Genomic DNA, 19,351 nt, shown 5'->3' on the forward strand with positions numbered 1-19,351 from the left:
CGAGCCATGTTAACGTGTCTTAACTTCCGTTATGTTTGTTTACATTACCATAATCTCCGGTTTTATCCGCGGTGGAATTTGTCAACATTGCTGATCTTGAACACCACTCGTTAACATTCATGTTCACAGATAACGTGCATAGGTCGATGCTACCTAACGCTGAATATGATAATCAGCGTTGTTTACCTTATAGTCACATTGGAGTAAAAGTAAAAATATTTTGTTAAATTATTTTACTTTGGTTAAACTGAATCGACATGAATATCATTTGAGTAATAGTCTTAAAAGCATCTGATATCAAATCTATGTAATCATCAGAAGGCATTTTTGGCTGCAAATGTGCTGTATACTTTGCATCAACTGATTAGCTGCCTGGTTGATTATCAGATTGGATATAAAGATAAGAATAAATCATTTAGAAATGTTCTGAGTAGTGAGTAGAATGTCCAATATTTGTCTCTAGATTGTAGTTCAGTCCAGCTATGATGTAGCAGAAAATGGAAATATTCAAGTGAAGTACAAGTATCTCAGATTGTGCTCAAGAACAGTACTTTAGCAAATGAACATTTACATACTATCACTGATGACACATATTCATCAGTATTATTTTACATAATAGTATCAGCTTTGAAACTTTTGAATGTTGAATTTGTATTCGTTCAGTTATTTATGTGGCGTGTTTGATATTCAGCTATATCTCTCTAGTGTCAATGAATACTCTAATATTGCTCTGAAAAAAACAGGGACCTGGAAAGGACTTTATTCAGCCCTTTTTTAAAAATACTTACTTTCTTTAATTTGCATTCATACCTATAGGCTACTGTTTATTTCAACTGAAGCTAGACTGCTGGAGAAAGTTACCAAATGATATGTGTAATTTTTTGTAAAAAAAACTTTTCAGACAAGAAGATTTAATTAAGTAATCCTGCTGTCGTGTTTCCTCATAAATTTAGCAATGGTATAATATGCTGCCCACTATACGTCTACTTTCTATCCGAAAATGAACACAAAAAGATCAGCGGACAATAGTTTACAAAAACCAGTATCATTTTATTGAACACTTTGTGGAAGACATGTAAATATTACAGATAGGTCTACTAGTGTTGAAAAAGGATGAAATAAATACAAACAGAACTTGAAATCCCATAGGGATATATAAAAACATTGTTTTTCTTTAAAAGTCTCCATTTAGCAAAAGAAAAAAAACATCTTCAGTACTAAGCATAAATACAAACATGTTTCTAAAATCTATGCCCTATAGATTACCTGGTTATTATAGCTAACATACATACTTAAAATCATCCAAGACAATATTTCGTTAAGTACAAAATAGGCCATATCATCGTTTACTGTGACCATGACTGTTATCAGTTGGAAATCTGATGCATTAACAAACAAACCATTCTGCAGCATAACTTCTCAAATCCTGAGTGAGATTGAGTTGAACACAAAATTGTGGGCTATGATCCGCTATAAAGCCACTTTTTTATAATGACTATGGGCCTCATGTCTTGTAGCTGCTTTAGCAAGAGATCAGCACCGTCTGAAAATGTTTTATCAATGACAATCTTGACATTGTTTGCTGATTTTAGATTCAGGGGATTTCTGAAGTCTACCAAATTTTCACAACCAGTTATTTTGCTTTTCATTGCAGATTTCTGCTTGTGAGTTTGTTGTCTTTTGGACGGCAGTTCAGCACTAGATTTGTCATTTAATTTGCGCTTGGAAGTCTGTGTAGACTCTGAGGTTTCCAAGAACTTAAGAAAAGAGTCTTCAAGTCCTAAAGGCTTGAAAGACCCTGACGTAACCCCGTCGTCACGTTGTTCTTGGGCTGTCGGTGTACCAGGATTTGAGTTCTCTCTGGAACTGTTAACAGTCGTACGATTCCTAAGGGTCTGCATCCTCTCTGGACAAGCTGGTGTAGGATGTACAGGTTTTCTGGGACGGCCTCTTTTAGTCCCCCCTTCTGTCCCAGTGGAAGCTTGAGATTCTGCACTATCGTCATTGGACAGTTTGCTGTCTTCCTGACCTAATCGATCCTCCAGCTCGTCTGTTTTCTCGTCACTGGGATTTTCGCCTTCTTCTGGCTCGGTCTCCTCAGAAGATGAGCTTGACGCCCCCTCTGACTTGTTTGAATCTTTGAATCTGGCACGCGGGTACTTTTTGCAGAAAATGAACTGGCTCCTCTGGTCTTCAATGTATCTTTCTGTGAGGCCATGAGTGGTGTAATGCTTAAATATACTTCTCTCAGCCCGCTCCACTGCGTCACAGCCTATTATCATGCATGGGTACTGCAGGGTGTACTTCTTGGTGCACATGGCTGAAGCCTCCTCATGGGATTTTAGTGTAGGCTTTCCAAAACTAGTCCAGTGCTCAATGGACTTGCCATCTTTCTTTTTAGTGTTTTTCTTCTTCATTTTAAATTTACTTTCCACATTCTCTTTCCCATTGCTAACAGCCATGAAGAGCCCTACTGATTTAGTCCGTCTTCCGTCACTTGTTTTAGGGTCATAAACATATTCATGTTTTTTTATCAGGTGACGCAGGAGGTTTGATTTCGTAGTGTAAACGCGGTCGCATCCCTCATACTCGCACTTAAAAGTTGTATCAACTGAGCCGCTCTCAGAGATGGCAATTTCCTTGTGGAAATTCTTAATGTGCTCAATGTACTTTTCCACATTGTTGAAGGGGAGTGCACACTCTGGCCGATCACAGTTGAAAGTCCCTATGGTCATACTGGCCATCATCGCGGTGGCTTTGTCACGGCTAAACTTGTGAAGTAAGAGGTAATGCTGCACTAACCTTGTGATTCCCATGAACACCCTTGAACAGTCTTTCACTTGACACCTGACCTCCTGATCTTTGCTTATACTCTGAATGCTCTCCTGTACAGGTTTCACAGGAGACTTCTCGGGCTCAGGTTCAGGTTTACTGGGGGGCAGGGCTGCCTGATGCATGGCCCTGTAATGAAGGATCAAATTGTGCTGGATGGTGAATGCAGCAGTGCATCCTTCATGAACACAGCGATATGGTCTATATGGACTGTAGGCATCTGTTTCACACATTTTGAGACTCAACCTTTTCTGAGATTTGTCTTTCTTATGGAGCTCATCCTTCGTCGGTGTGTTTTTGGAGCTGCTAGGTTTCTCTGGGGAGGATGAAGCAGATGCAGATGCAGATGCAGAAGCAGGGCTGGACATTGGCTCTCTGACTTTGCTTAATGATGCATCTGATCGTCCCTGCTGCTCTATTGCTTTGCCAACCGGACTGAGATTCTCCTGTATTTCTGTTTTTTTATTTCTGGATTTGTGTTTCACATCTGGACTCTTGTTTACAACAGCCACTTTTGGTCGCTCTGGGGTTTTAACGTGATCTGATGGTGCTAACTCACCAAATGACCTATCAGTCAAATAGCTGGGAGGTGATGGTAGTTGTGTAACAGTTGATGCGTCAGGAATGAAGCCCTGTGTAACTGAATCTCCTGGTGAGGTGATCTGAGGAACCTCTGGATTGTTCTCATTGTCTGTTTGAGGTGCAATTGCAACGTCAAGCGGTTCTTGTTTTATAGAAGGTAACACCAAGGCAGATGGTGTTGTGTGACTGCTGTTGGCATCAGTGGGTGCACGACTAATAGGCGTGCTTTCTTTGTTAAGCCTAAATGCACGCCTGTTTCGAGCACTGATCTTTAGCTTCTGAATCTCTGCCTTTGACAATCTATGCACTTTTTCATAGTGAATTCTCAAACCTGTCGTTCTTGTGAATGTTTTGGGGCATATCTGACAAGGATATGGAGACAGTTTGGATGGGGTTCTTTTAAGTTCTTCTATCATCTCATTAGTGTAATCGTGCATTTTAGTCAAGTGTCTGAATAATGCCTCCTTTGTCATGAATGAGTATTCACAGTCATCCTGGTCACATTTAAAAGGTTTGGGTACCTTTTCAGAGGGCTTGTCATCACTTTTACTCAGTAATTTACTTTTTTCAATCTCGGGGGCTTTATCACAATGACTGACATTTTGTTCTAACGAAAGAGCACTCCGCATCTTCTCTTGTGCAGCCTCAATCAAATCAAGCCTTTGAAAGGCATGTGAGATTTCCATCAAGTGATCCTCCTGATAAGGTACAGCGAGGGCTGAATTAGCCAGCTCTACTGCCTTGTCTTGCTGGTTTTCAGAGGGAATGGACATTGAGTTTGAAAAGTCCATTATATTTGTATTTTGGGGCTCTTGTTTCAACACCATTGGTGAAGTCAAAGTGGTCAAGCTACAGGATTCCTGTGAGAAATCACCATTTGACATGTTGAATACTCCTCCGTTAGTGTCAGGGACATGGGGGTCATTGAGAAAATCAAGAAAAGATGTTGGCAGATCGGCCGTAAGGTCTATTTCATCTACAGGCCTGCACTGTGAGCGTTTGGACAAATGACCCCCAAGAGACTTGGTGCTTGTGAACTCTCTGAAGCATCTCCTGCAGATGACTTTGCCATCTTTAATGATGGCTGGCCATTTGGTTCTCTTGCTCAGCCTGCTGCGTTTTCCTTTCTGCATGTCGGGGTCACTCGCCTTTTCCTCTATGGCATCAGCCTCACAGTCAACATTCGAACAGCCCTCTTCGAAAGGAAAGTCTGTCTGAGTGACACTTGGTGGACTGAGCATTTCATCAACAGAGTTGTCCATCGGCTCATAACCAGGAGTGGACATATTCTCTCTTTTAATTACGTCGTGTGAGGGTTTTAATGCAATCTGGGCTTCTGGGCTCAGACATTTAATGGGAACATCAACTGATGAGCCTTGAGTATGACAGGAGTTTTCTCGCTGATCATATGGAGTGTGATAACCTCCATCAGGGAGGCTGTCAATTGTTGAGAGACTGTTTCCATTATCCAACTGACTTGTCATACTTGGACTAATTTTTCTCACATCTACACCATCTCCACTGCCCTCTGGATGCATTAGTCCATATTGATGCCCTCCGTTATGTATTTGCCCTCCGTTGTCAAGCATCAGAGAGCTTGACACATATTGGGACATCAAACTTGAATCTGAAGGAGCATGTGATGTAGTGGGACCATGCACCGCTACCATCGAATGGTCTCTGTCAGATGGGACAGACGGCGTGGTTTGATAAGGGTCTGCCTGCCATTGAGGATAGCTGCGAGATGGGTACTCATTCATGTTGAAGGCATCTGGATAGCAGTTATTCACTGGAGGGGCAGACCATGACTGGGACATATCTGACTGCATCATTCCGCTGGGATTATTTGGGCTTCCCCATGAAGGGTAGTGTGTGGGGTTCACCATTGGCGTGATAGGCACGGGCTCCATTGATCCAGGATAACATTGGGCAGGTGAGGTCGAGCATCCTGTTTGGTAATCCATTTGCTGCATCCCCTGTTTGTTGCATAGTACCCCAGGCTGATTTGACTGCCTGTTCCACATGTTCTGAGGCTGACTGGGTGACGCTGGCCCACTTGGTGCCTTTTTTGCTGTAATTTTAGCCACTTTGTTATATTTCTTAGCCAATTTCCAGTCTTCAAATATTTCAGGATGTTGCTTCTTCACATGCCTAGACAAACTTTTGTTTGTACTGTACGCCCTGGTACAGTCACTATATGGGCAGCAATGCAGATTCTCTTCACTTCCAGCAGTTACAGCAGGCGTGCTGGAAGGATATCCTTGCATTGAAGAAGGAATTTCTGTCTTGATTTGACTTGGAGAAATTATTTGTGTGATTGCTTTAGGAGCTTTGTTGCCTTGGACGTTATCAAGAACCTCTCCCTGTTGTCCTGCCACAGGATTTGTGGCACTAGGTACAGGATATATTGGAGGGATTTCACCTTGCCCGACCACATTTGGGGGCGCGTGAGGAGCCTCAGGTGCTGGTGTCACATCAACTGGTGCTGGAGTGGGGCTTGTCAGAGGAGTAAAGCATTGCTCTGGTTCTTCTATTTCAAGCTCTCCTGCAGAGTTCAGCATGCTTTCAATTGAGTGTTTCACTCTCACAGGACCTAGGCCTACATCTTTAGCAATTTCTTGTAATGTGCTTGGTGATGTGTTCGCCTTAGATGCCTCATTCAAATATACATCTGTATTAATCATTTCAAGGCTCGGGGTGCTCTCCAGTGGTGGTTGTTCTTTTGGAGTGACAGGAGGGTTTTGGTTTGTGATGGGCAAACTCCTTGCTGCATCATTTGTACTATGATTCTCTTGGTGAGACAGGAATTGAGACTGTGAGTAGAATATTTTGCCGCAATTATCAGTTTGGCAGGTGTAAGTAAGGTAATGCTGAGCCTCGTGATCATACAACAAGTAGGCCTCACTGAAAACTTGGCCACAGTTAGGGAACATGCACTGGGCCTTAAATTCAGGATGTGTTTTTCTATGCATGAGAAGCTCAGAATTGGAGTTAAAGTTGGCCTTGCAATCCAACTGTATGCATATGTATGGTTTGCTGCCACAATGCATCTGCAAATGATCATTAAGATGTCTTACGTTAACAAACTGCCGTCTGCAATACTGACACACTACCTTCTGCTTTTGTATCTCTAAAAACCTCATGGCCTCTTCATCATCCTTATGAGATCTGACATGAGCCATGAGGTTTCGGAAAAACTTGAAAGCCTTGGAACAGTTTTTGACAGGACAGAAACAGTCTTGACTTATGTGTGTGTCAGATGTAGTTTGTTCTATCTTAACAGGGGATGCCAATTGGTCACCAATTTGGGGTTCAATCTTAACGGGACTCATGCTCATCTTGGCAGCAACTTTTGTATTCTTTGATGGACTTTTAGGTGACTGAGGTGGTTTGGTTACCTTCCTAGCAGCTTTCATTGCAGCTAGTCTCTCTTTGCAAGATTGCTTTACATGTGATGCTACATGTGGCTCTAAAACCTCCCTACTTTCAAAACTGTCAGCACAAATAGGACAAAGATACACTCCATCTTTGAAATGCTTCTGTGCGTGGCGAACTATTCTGTGACCCAGGAACTCCTTGTCGCACAAAACACAATACTGCATGTAGGCTCGCCAATTTCTGAACCGAGCAGACACAAAACCTTGCTCACGAAGTTTTTTAGCCTCTCTGTTTTTTTCTCTTTCATCCGTGATTTCATTGAGTTCATTTGTAGTGGTTAACAGAAAATCCTCCAGGTCTCTGTATTCAGGGAGTTTGCCGAGTGCACTTTCCACCTCCTGTTCGTCTGTGTCATTGAGTGTGTCAATAGATGACACAATAGCTGCCTCTTCGCCCATCAGTGCCAAGCAGTTGCGTTTCAGTGTTTTCCAGTCCCAGAACTCTGGATCAAAAGGCCACTGTGTCTTCAAGGCCAGCAGTAACTCGCACCGTAAAGAATTGGGCACTGGTAGACTTCCGTCCTCCTCAGGCTTTTGGTCAGGTTCGTTGTACAGTGACTCCACAGCATAATACGAGTCAATGGTAGGCTGGAGGAGGAACTCTGTGAGCTGGCATGCACGCTTAACCTCTAGATCAGTTGGCAAGAGGCAGGAAATAGTCTTGCAGATGGTAGACTTGCTATCCTTGTGGTCACTGGAGGTCATTTTCAGAGCTTGAATGCACATTTCCACGCACACTGGAAGCCCCACCTCTCCAACCTACAGAAACATACAAACATAAACACCAAAGACTTGACTTTAAGATCCATTTAACAGATGCAGTATCTTAAGAGTTTGAGTAATTCTTTATGTGAATGGTTATGAGCACAATTTTTCTTACCTCATTTTGGATTACTTTGATTAGGAACAGAATATGACAGACGCTTCTACAGAGGAGAGCCATCTCTTTGCTGTGTCCGAGAAATGCATCCGCTGACGACTCTAAACGCATGAGTAGCTTACTCCAGAACAGTGTGAGTTCCCTGGAAAATATCACAAATATAACTGTTAAAAACAACTCACCATTATTTTTATTACTGTTACATTTGAATACCCATCACAATCTGAAAGATTGGAATGTGCCATTAGAATATGTCTTGCTTTGTCTGAACTAAAGCCAAAAGACCCCAAAACACACATCGCAAAGCCTTTTAACATCAACCATGGATTTTTGTCCAAAAAGAAAAGCGGAGCTAAAAATGGTATACAGCACCACAGATTACTCGCACCGGACCTGGTGTGCCTACTTGTCAAGCAGAAAAGTCATACACAGATTTTTTGTATTGCTGCACCACATTTTGGCATCCAATGGTGTGAAACGAGTTTCACTATAATATGATACACCGAGGAGCGGCTAATTCACACATCTGAGAACTTGGAACCATCAAATATTTGATACGTTGTCCTAAAAAAACTATGTAAATGATAAATCACTTATCAAAGCAGTAGAAATGAGTAAAGTGACTGATTGTTGCAGCTTTATTTATACACGTATTCTGAGTACACAAATTAAAGATGTATGTTTAACTAGACCATTGCTGTTGCAGTTATGGCTTGTAGAGAGTAAACCATTTATACTCATTCATTCACAGCCAGTCTACAGTCCCTCAAGCATTAGGCTATTAGGAGACATGAACCTTCAAAAACACACACACTCAGAGTCCGAATGTGCTCTGCTCAACAGTGATGGTATCTCTGTGAACATGTTTATTGCAGAAATTGCTTCACCCAATTGCATAATTAATCATTTCCATGACCACTGTATTCCTGGGGGTCATTTTGAAAGTGTTTTAAGAGTATTTATCAGACACAAACAGCAACACTCACCAGGCACAATAAACATCTCCTTGGAGAAGCTGTCGCTTGAGAAAGGCAGAGCACATGGAGAGAGCTCCTTTCTCGTCTCCCTCCGACTCAAGGTTGCAGATCATTTCAAGAGCATCTTTACAGTCTATTGACGCAATCTATTATGGAGAGAGAGAGAAAGAGAGAAATAAAACCCTAGTCAATTTAAACAAAATCAAATAACTATCTGACAGACTGTTCAAACCTTTTTTTGTACAAAAATCAAATAAGTGATGAGACATTAATGGGTTTTGCTGTTAGATTTCATATCAGTGAATTTTCAGTCCAATAGTCTATTTGTTTAAATAAAAACACCTTCAAACATTATTGTTTTCAATTTCCTGTTGTATTATTGGGTAATTTGCTGGGTTAAAGATGTAAGAACTGTAACAGGTACATTATCAAGCATTAGATGTGATGACTTTGTGTGTACTGTGTCATTTCTTACCTCTTCCATTAGCTGCTCCTGACTTTTTGTCATGCAGATGCAAACCAAGAAGGTTTGTTTGAAGTTTCCTTTTCCTTCATATCCCGGATACTCTGAGCATATCTTTGCAAGGACAGCAGCTTTATCGACATTGTCCACTTTGATTAGGTGCTTTATTCTCATGTTCAGAAGTGTGGGACCTTCCAACTCAAGAAACTCATGAACTAAGGAACAAAAAGGAGAAGACGGAGACAAGTGATAAGAAACTGCATACACACACACTGAACAATCATAAATCTCACGCAGTTACAACTGTTCAATTTAGGAAGTGAGAACTAACCTTGCTCAGTTTGCGGGATTAGATTTGACATGATGCTGCTTAGTGTGGTGTTGGACCAGACGCCATCCTCCTGTGCCAGAACTGAGAGCAGACAAAGCTGTGTGCTCCCACTTTCTTGCAAAAGGCTGTGTGCCAACTGCAACAGAAGATAAATAAATATGTAGTAAATAAATTGCTAAAACCTCAATGAGTCAATTGTTATGTTACTTGAAGGAATTTGTGTTACCATTCAACGGTTTCTACATTTCTCCCACATTATCTAAAATGAGCCTACTGATCCAAACATTCATCTCATTTATTTTCATTATGTTAAAACGATGAACTAAACTACTTGCATTCTAATGACTAACAGTCAGCTTTTCTTTGCTTATCGCTGCAGAGATACGCCTCAGAAAAAGTCTCCTAACAGCACAGGAGATACTGACCTTCATGGAGGACTGAAACTCCTCCCATAAGGCACCAGGGACATGCTGGGGCAGTAAGAGCAGCAGCTCCGCACAGCTCCTGCGAATCCAACATAGTCATTTGTTAAAGCCACATTTAGGTCAAGGATGTGTACACGCTACACAAAATAAGGGTAGCCATGAAATGTGCTGCTGTAAACCAGAGTGGCATTTTTGAATATCGTAAAGAGAGAGGTGTTATTCAGGAGCTGATTTAGTCACTGTTGGTTTTTTTTATATGCAAAGACAAAATCTTAGAATACGCAGATAAGTAACTGTGATCAATAATTAATTAAGTTACATCCTTGTGCTAGCTGTTGCCTCTGATTTCCTTCATTTTGTGTATGCACTGCACCTCCGCGTGCAGCTCATCCCAAATATGTCGAAGCTCCCCAAGAGGTAGCCTACATTTCTGTTCTGTATTACAGCCTCAAGGACTTTGCCTCCACAACTGTTTCAAGAGCACATTGTGCGGATAGCTGAAGAGCTCCTGAATACCGTTTGTAGCATATTTCCAAACTTTTCATATCTAAATTTCCGCTGGGATTTGGATGTGCTTTTTTTTTTTTTTTTTATTCTTATTGTCAAATATTGTGCATCTTTCATGTAATATCTAAAGAGATCACTCTCAGCCAAACCTAACAACACCAGTGTGACAGCAAAGCAAACTTAGCAAAAGCAAACCTGTAACTCTCTCTTTGCCACCTCAACTAATTCAGGAAATTTAGACTCAAACCGGAATTTTGCCAATTTCGCCTTTGTATTACTACAAAGTTGGTAGATGATGCAACTGAACAATGGTAACTTATCTCTCTTATTTTGCTTGCACCCAGAACCCCCACTAAATGATATTAAAAGTGGCACCTTGTGGATTTTATGGCTGTTTTATCAACTACAGATTGTACTTCTGCATTTTTGAATGCCTACATCCATGGACACAAAAAGTATAGTCGGATCCAGACAGAGAGAGAGACTCAAGTCAGGGGCGTCTTACAAAACTTCAATCAAACTGTCCAAACTAGGCAACCCTGATAAACTATAAACTTAGATTCTGTTAACACATCTGCAGTAAAGAAAGATCGAGAAGTGGCATCAGTATTGTCTCTCATTTTGTGAAAACGAATGCTGAAAAATCTCTGATCAAACTTTAAAACTTGGCAGTGCTTATCAAATATGAACCAAGATCCTGTTTGTTGTTTATTTCTCAACTAAAATATTTTCAAAAACATTTTTTAGTGTTCTGTTTAGCTGTAATATGATATTTTTTGTAACCAGCCATCCACCTTACTGTTTCCTGTAACGCCAAGTCAAAGCCAATAACCGCCCTTGAGGTGTGCCACCCATCACGCTCAGTGCCTTCTGGTTATTGTAAATTTTTATCATTTTGAGCCAAAGGGAACACTATAGCTCCTTTCCCGTGTTTTCTTCATTCATGTTGCACCAATTTCAAAAAAATCTACACTGCATTGACAGCCCGGTTTTATGCAAGGGCCATTTTTCGAGGGGTGAAATACTTCTTAAAGCATTTTACATTTTAATTCTGTCATTAATATGTAACATTTAGTTAATAATAAAGACACTGTTTGAAAAAATTTTAATATGTGGGCCCATGTATATCAAATAATGAAATGTACAGGACTGAGAGATCTTCTCTGCAGTGTGTTTCTACTCACAGTGCTAACTTTTCAAGTAGGAGTGGCGCGTTTTCACATTCGGAGGAGAGACAGGAGGCTGCCTTAGCAAAGCTGAGGATGGCCACAGTGTAGACCTCCAGCAAAGGCAGTGGATCCTCGTCAGTTTTCCAACGGCCAGCATGTTCCACAAGGACCTGGAAAACATAAAAAGATTACAATAAGAATTAACTCACTCTCAGACTGATTGATTTTAAGGCGGTCAAAGTCGAGCTGATGCTAAAAAAACGACAGACTGTTATGGAAGAAATACAAATCTAAGATTTAATCAATGATATCTAGTCTTTCATCAAGCAAAAATGAAAAAAAAGCTCTGTTTCTAGCCTCTTAAACTTCAGGATTTGCAGATTTTTTCTCATTTAAATGAATGTACGCTGAATTTGGGGTATTCGGGCGACTCTCTAGATAAAACAACCAATTTGGATACATCAGCCTGAACACTGCGAAACTGAAATAGCTCTTTAATGTGGGACTGCACCATAGTAGTTTCATCATCAATATCAACATATGTGCATGTGTAATAGGCTGTCTATGTCATGTAAGGCAAATTAACTCAAATACTTAAAGCCCAAACTTTTTTGCTGCTTGATACGAAACTAAAACTCACATGTTTCTCATTTTCCATGACGCTTGCTTATATTTGCACTCACTGAGTTTGTGAGTACACTTGTGAGCTTGCGCAGGCTGATTGTTTAAACATTTTTAATGCACTTCCCTTGTTAAATCACCCCTGTCGTTCTAGAATGATTCTTTCCAAATCGAGCTACTCAAGGAAATTCACATATTTTTTAAAATTACAATACAAACCGCAGAAAACAAAACTACTGCAAGGTTAGTTTTTTCCAGTATTGTGCAGCCATAACGTTCTGACATTTATAGACCGGAAATAACTGATAGATCAATCGATAACAAAAATAATAGTTGGTTTGTAGGCTATTTTGAGTCGCTTTTAAAAATATATTTTTTTAAATGTTTTGATCCTGTTTGAAGTTTGTCTGTTTTAACACTCACCAATACCTCGGAGAGTCGGTCCTGAATATAAGTTAGCTCACAAAGCTCACTAACCTGTCTTTTGCAAAGTTGCATCTGTCAGCATGGCCAGATTTATTCTGATTTCATACCTTTAACACTTTTTTCCAGAGCTGAGGTAACGGCCGTGTTGGTGACGTATAATGAGCGAGACGAGGTAGTTCACTAAATGGTATTTTACTATCTTAAACAAACTGACTTTCTCGACTTGCGTCTATTACATTGCAATTATCATTTTTTAACCAACCAACATCATGTGTGTTATTCAAAGCACAATTCAAACAGGATTATAAATCACAGATCAAAAACAGAGCATTTTTCCAAAATAAGGTCCAATGGGGCACACAGGAGCTAGGGGCGGGACTTTGCCTCTATAAAGAAAATATAACTATAACTTCATACATTTAGAGAAAAAAGAGATTTAATCGTGTATGATTTACTATGTACTAAGACTGAATGATGTGATGGTTATTACAGTGAAACTTCAAGCTTTTCCGGATGCGTTGATTTAAAAATCCACAGTTTAACCTCCCAATGAAGCAATAAATAAATCTCATCAAGGATGAAAAAATACATTTGGATAAATATTTAACATGTTATTACACATTGATTATAAAAAATACAGTCAAGATGTGGACCCCAGACAAAGCACCAAAGTTATGCAGCTCTGTAAAAAAAAAAAAAAAAAAAAAACGAGAGAAAAGAAAAGAAAAAAAGGAAAGCTCCCTCTTTTTTTTCTTCTTTTCACTCAGCTCAAGTGACGCCTAACCTTCATCTCTGAAAAGTCCCTCCATTTCTTCCTCACACACACACAATGTTCACGCAGATCCATTTCACCCCGAGTGACTTTTATTATTCCTGCAGGTTATTTTCTGATGAGATAAGTCTCCATCAGGACTTCGCTGCACACAACCACAGCATTCAGTTCCGAGGCTCGTCCCATTTTCCCCCACAAATAACTTTTAAGTTGAATGAATTCTCCGCCGGGTTTATAGCGCGGTACGAACACAAAACCGACGACTCAAACTGTAATTTGGTGCAATCCTCGCGGTACGAAGCTGATATCAGGTAAACGGAGACCCCTCGCATGAGATTTACGTGGTCAGGGCACATTAATGAGGAGGATGTGTAATGGAGTCAGTGACCACTGCTGCCACACTTTCCCTTTTTTTTAAATCTCAGCCAGCTGCAGCCAGATCGCTTTGCTATAACATTGACATCAATTCAACATCTTTTTTTTTCTTTGCTGGCGCTGATTAATGTGGCTGTAATAAACAATCTCCGCTGATGTGGTGGGCAGGATTAATTAGTGCACAAGGCCTGGGCTAGCACCTTGGAAAAATCATTGATCTTTCCGTTACGATAGAGCAGCTTTCACAAAAGTAACCCCTTTTTACACCAAGCTAAAACTTAAACCAGCGTGCAGATGCAGCGTTATAACGCCTGAATAGTGTTTTCTGCGAGGGGAACAACGATATAATTCAATGGATATCAATGCAATCGTCCTGTAAAATCTCGCTAACGTAGCTATCGTATTTTTTGCACAGCATGACCACTGCACAGGACAGGGGGACCCTGCATAACAGCTAGCAACATCCATCTGCTAGTAGCTATCTGGCCTGGAAAATACGAGTAACACAAGCAAAGCGCGCACACATTTGCGTGACTTCTCCTCGCGTGGTTAGTCAGACTTTGCACATAAGTGCAAGCCAGAGGCGAACATCATTGTACGAAAGGCTGAAAACCACCGAGGAGTTTTTTTCCCCCATCTCGAAATGCCCAGGCAGCTAGCTAGGCAGCTAGCTCCTTAGCTACATTGTTGTAGCAAACGTAGACGCGCATCCTCGGCCAGGAAGCCAGAGGGGCTGCAGGCTGCCCGGGATGAGCAGCAGGAGGACGGGCTAACCTGGCAAAACTCCTGGCAGAAATGCAGCGAGGCTTCCAGTGGAGACTGCGAGCTCTCTTTCAAAGCTGTGGTCAAACCCTGGAACCGCTCTCGGAGCTCCTCGATAGCTTTCCGTGTGTCATATTCCTTCTCTGTCTCCCCCTCCGCCATCTTCACAACAATCACGACCGCGTACGCACAGATGTTACGCTGCCAGACTCGCACCCGCACGCGCACGCAGGGGGGTGGGGAAGGGTGAGCACACCGTGTGCTCTACACACACACACACACACACACACACACACCCCTGATGTCAACAAAGCATCAATGACCTTACAGTGACAGAGAATCACACTCCGCATACAGGCTGGACGTGAGATGTTTGCTTCATGAGCTGATCGCAGGACGGCTGGATGTCCCCTGAACACACCATCCATCCACAGATACTGCAGGTCAGACATGACCTCCAGGCAGCAGACATGTGACTCAAGTCATTTGGTCCTAGGTCCTAGCAGGTTCCGAGTTATTTTTGTCTTGTAAGTCAGGTCTACTACAGTTCTTAGTTAGAGGATATGCTCACCCACAAACGAAAAATTCAGTCTTAATCCTCTCACCCCCACGCCTCATGACTGCTGAACATCTGTAGTGAGAACAGGTACATTCCTGAAATATTACTAGTTATAAGTAAAACTGCTGGTTTTGAAATAATATGTGAATGAATAATCTCACACGCTAGCAATAGTTACTTTAATGCATTATTAATAGCAGGCATTCAGTCAATCAAAGGGGTTTCTTTTTTTCTAAATCTTTAGTCTAAATGACTCCCAACTCCTGCGCTGTTGTGTCAGTGGTCGCAGTCATCTCTCCAGAGCTGGGCCTGCAGCAGAGCTTTGTTTTATTGTCTGTAGTACGTGTGTCAGGGTTTTCATCGGCCTGTTTGTGATCGGATAGCCATACTGGCTTCAGAAATGCAGATGAAAGGAGGGTTAAGATGTTATTTCAAATTGTGCTCAGTACTCAATTATGATTTTAAAAGTAACCAAGTTGATTACATGGTGCAATGCATACTTAACCCCCCAAAATGACGTAATTACAGCAATTTCAGTAGATGTAATTCATTACTTCCCCCTGATGGAAAGTCTGGTGAAGTTTTGTAGTGCACCAAACATTTCTGGAGCTTCACAGTGTTCAACAGTGTTGCAGCATTGTCCTAGACAGCTGAAGTAGATGGGGATGTGTTTTAAAATGTTGATAAACAACCATAAAAGAAAGAAAGAAAGAAAGAAAACATTCATGCAGCTCGTCCAGCAAAATCCAAGTCCTTAAAAGCCCAAAGATCCAAAATTGATTTGAAAAGCTGAAATCTTCACAGCAGCTGCTGAGTTAAAAGCACGCACCTCATCTCAAAGTGAGTGCACCGCGCGTCAAAGGTGTGAAGTACTTCCTTTCAAACCAATTTGGGGTCTTATCTCTGCTATATTTCCACAAGACGGGATTGTGACATTTAAGTATGGCAGGTGTTCACTGACAGGCGTCAGCTGATTATTCATTTGGCCTCAAAGGCAGCATGTACCTGAGCATGTTCCTCTATAAGAGCGGTAAAACTGTTATGTTTTGTAAATTATGAAGAGTATGATAAAACTTTAAAAGAGGGAGGCTGAGATATCTTACTGTAGGAAGTGATGATGACTTTTAGGAGGTTTAATATTGTATATTATTTCTTTATATTTCTTATTCCTTTCCATAAATAAGCCATTAACCTACTTTTCTTTACATCACTCAAAATGGGCAATTAATATGCATTTTATAAGCATTTAATTTAAATATAATCTCAGTTCTGGAGCTGGAGATTGTGCGGGGCGAGCTGTATGAAGCCATTTGTAATGTCTTTTTGTTTTTTGCTTTTTAAAACAAGTCTCCATCTCCCTCAGTTGTTTTTGTAGAATGCTGCAACGCGCTAGAAAGGTTTTGTTGACCGAGACACTTCAACCGACTTTCCACCGATGTGGGTGTGAGCAGATGATAAACAGATTTTTTTTTTTCATTTTTGGGTGAATTTATCCTTTAATTAAGCAGACACGTTTGTCCAAAGAAACTTACTTTGAGCGACACCCAAAAACAAAAATGCCCCCAACACATAACCAACAATCCCAGTGGAAGACACATTCATGGCAACACAACATATTGATGCAGATTTTAATTACTTTTTCAATCTACAGTTAATCCTATACATCTATCAATGCAAAAAAAATGTCAGCTAATTACACATTACAGAGACACAGACACAGACAATAAAAAAATATTATCTGGCAACACAAGAACACGCATTTTAAAACAGAGAAGAGCTCGTGCATATTAAAAGAAACACGTTCTGTTGCCAAGCCGAGTGCTGCAGAATTGTCTCCGGTTCCCATCTGTCATATCTTATGATAGTAGCAGGTGCTGCAGTGGCAGTCTGTGTGGTTCCTCACCCTTATGCCGGCCACCTCTGTCTGAAAGAGGAGCAGAGGAGTAGAACGACAGTCAGTCAGAGTCAACATTAACAAAGTCACATCAGTCTACAGCAGCAAATATGTAATGTCAGATGCTTTGCAGCATTTTGAGGTGTCAGCGTGTCTGCACTTCAACACTTCTGAACTAAACAGAAAACAGGATTAAACATAAATTGTGAGACTTACTGCAAGCACACAGTGGCAAATGTATTATTACAAGTAAACGTACTGAAGTATTATCAGCTAAATGTACATAAGATGAGATATAACTTTATTTATCCGGAGAGAAAATAGTGCAAAATGATATATTTAAAAACTCGACATGAAAAGATTCCTTCCTATTGAACTTTCAAGTAATCAGGGACAGAATCCACAGGCCTTGTTGTGAACCATAATGTATTCAAAAGTTCTTCTGGAGTTAATATGAGGCTGCAGCAGATTTTTAAGTTGATCAAATCAAGTGTTTATCGTCCGACACTACAGTCTTTCTCAGTCTGACATTCTCTCTTTGTGGGCATTTTGTATTATAAAGACTATCTCTGATGAGGAATGCAACTATGCAACTGAGCAAAGGTGAATATATGGGTAAATAAATACACAAGTATTAGCTTTTATTTTGGTCTTTATAATTTGAACAACTTGCAATAATCCAATTTGCATAGACACTAAGGAAATATATAAGATAAATGTCAAAAAGGCTTTGAACTAAACACTGAGAATAGGAGGAATACTGCCCCCCATTCATCTGAAGCAGGTAGCTGGTAATTTATCTGACCATAAAATTAAAACTAAAGATCTATAAAAAAATATATATATCATTTTCACTTCTGATTATCTTGACTGCTTTCTAAACTGGAGCATTTTGCCTGCAGATATTGGGAAATAATTACTGGACACAGAGCCTGTAAATTCCTGCCAGTCAACTGAAATCTTCAAGGCTAAATTCTTCTCTTTTTTTTTGTTGGTTCGTTTGTTTTAAAGATCTTTTTTTGCTGGTTTATCTGTCAGTTACCGTGAGCAACAGTAGTGACAGATGGGACGGGATGGAGAAGGCGATGCAACAAGAGAGCCAGGATGGATTTAAACCAGCAACGTGGATGTTTAGGTTATCGGGACAACCCCTCCAAGATTAATTTCAGCCTCACCGTGACCCCTTCAGTGTATTGTAAATTCCCAGCATTAAAGAAAGGTTTGCCAAATGTGTCTTTCGTCCGTACCTCGTAGACGTGCTTTGCGACGCAGCACGTAGCCTCCGAGGTGATGTTCTTCGGGATCGTCATCGTCTTCATGGCCTTGAGAGGCGTTGGGTACGCTCTGGAGAAGCAGCAGCCCATGCACTGGTAGATCGGACGATCCCTCGAGAAAACAGTGTTCTTTCGCAGCGTGCACGCCTCACAGCCCACTGGAGAAAGACAATGCAGGATTTATCACCAAAATCAAACAATTATCGATCACGGGGCTGCTCGTGATACAGTGCCAGAGCACATTTGAGGTTAAGGGCAACACATCTTACTGTTTGATAAGTCAGTGTTGGGGTAAGAATCAGCTACATAAAGGAGAAAAGACAGCAGAAGAAGAGACAGTCCAGCGGATTTCACTGAGCCCATCGTGATTCCAGCAGTTACCTAAAAATACAGAGAAGAAAATGAAAGTGATCAATCGAAAAAATCTGTTGGCTCAAAACACGAGTAAGTCACAGACGGAAACAGAGCACTACCATGTTAAGAGAAGGCACCCTCTTCTTTGTGCCTCCGCGCAAGGGTGGCCTTTTATCAAGGAATTCAGCGTCGCTCAGGGTCGATTTACACCCGCCGCCTCCCTCAGTCCATGACGACTTCCCGGATTAAGTGAAACCTACCAACCTTATCAATGATCTCACTGACTCACTGGCCACTTCGCAACCTTTTCTCATAATCCCTTGAAAGCACAAAATGATAATTGCATGGAAAGTCAAAACATACTTTAATCATCTTCCGTCCTGACTATGGATGCTGCAATTAATCCCTGATGGGTTTTTGTTACTTAGTAACTGGGCGATTGTTATCATTTGTCATGTCACAGCAATGGAAGGGTCAATAGTTTGTGTTGTTCTTGGGTATTTACTGCTGAAAGAACATTTGTAGGCTGTAAGTGGCCTTGGACTGCTCTTGAACAATAAAGAGTGTGACTTTTTTAATAGCAATTTCTTCACTGCAGCGGTCACAAACCTTTTGAAACGTTTGTTGGATTCAATTGTGTCCTCGCTCCCCCAAAGATTAGCATCACACATGTTCAAAATTCTTAATGTACTTCAGCGTTTAGATTTCAAG

At 40.9% G+C, this 19,351-nt stretch overlaps 2 protein-coding genes across 2 annotated transcripts; both read right to left on the bottom strand.

Annotated features, from left to right (window-relative positions):
• Positions 1-1,026: 1,026 nt before the first annotated feature.
• On the bottom strand, positions 1,027-14,837 carry znf292a (zinc finger protein 292a). Its single transcript, XM_030391564.1, has 8 exons — positions 14,572-14,837; positions 11,619-11,773; positions 9,928-10,006; positions 9,503-9,638; positions 9,184-9,386; positions 8,718-8,854; positions 7,732-7,873; positions 1,027-7,610 (listed from the first exon to the last, which is right to left on the bottom strand). The coding sequence occupies exons 1-8, from the start codon at positions 14,719-14,721 to the stop codon at positions 1,461-1,463; spliced, it is 7,152 nt and encodes a 2,383-aa protein (XP_030247424.1). The 5' UTR covers positions 14,722-14,837; the 3' UTR covers positions 1,027-1,460.
• Positions 14,838-16,732: 1,895 nt separating this feature from the next.
• On the bottom strand, positions 16,733-18,899 carry cga (glycoprotein hormones, alpha polypeptide). Its single transcript, XM_030391537.1, has 4 exons — positions 18,760-18,899; positions 18,556-18,667; positions 18,260-18,444; positions 16,733-17,042 (listed from the first exon to the last, which is right to left on the bottom strand). Exons 1-4 carry the CDS (start codon positions 18,760-18,762, stop codon positions 16,968-16,970), a joined length of 375 nt encoding a protein of 124 aa, XP_030247397.1. The 5' UTR covers positions 18,763-18,899; the 3' UTR covers positions 16,733-16,967.
• Between the last annotated feature and the right edge of the window lie 452 nt (positions 18,900-19,351).

The sequence above is a fragment of the Sparus aurata genome, chromosome 16 (genome assembly GCF_900880675.1).
Source record: "Sparus aurata chromosome 16, fSpaAur1.1, whole genome shotgun sequence".
Classification (NCBI taxonomy): Eukaryota; Metazoa; Chordata; class Actinopteri; order Spariformes; family Sparidae; genus Sparus; species Sparus aurata.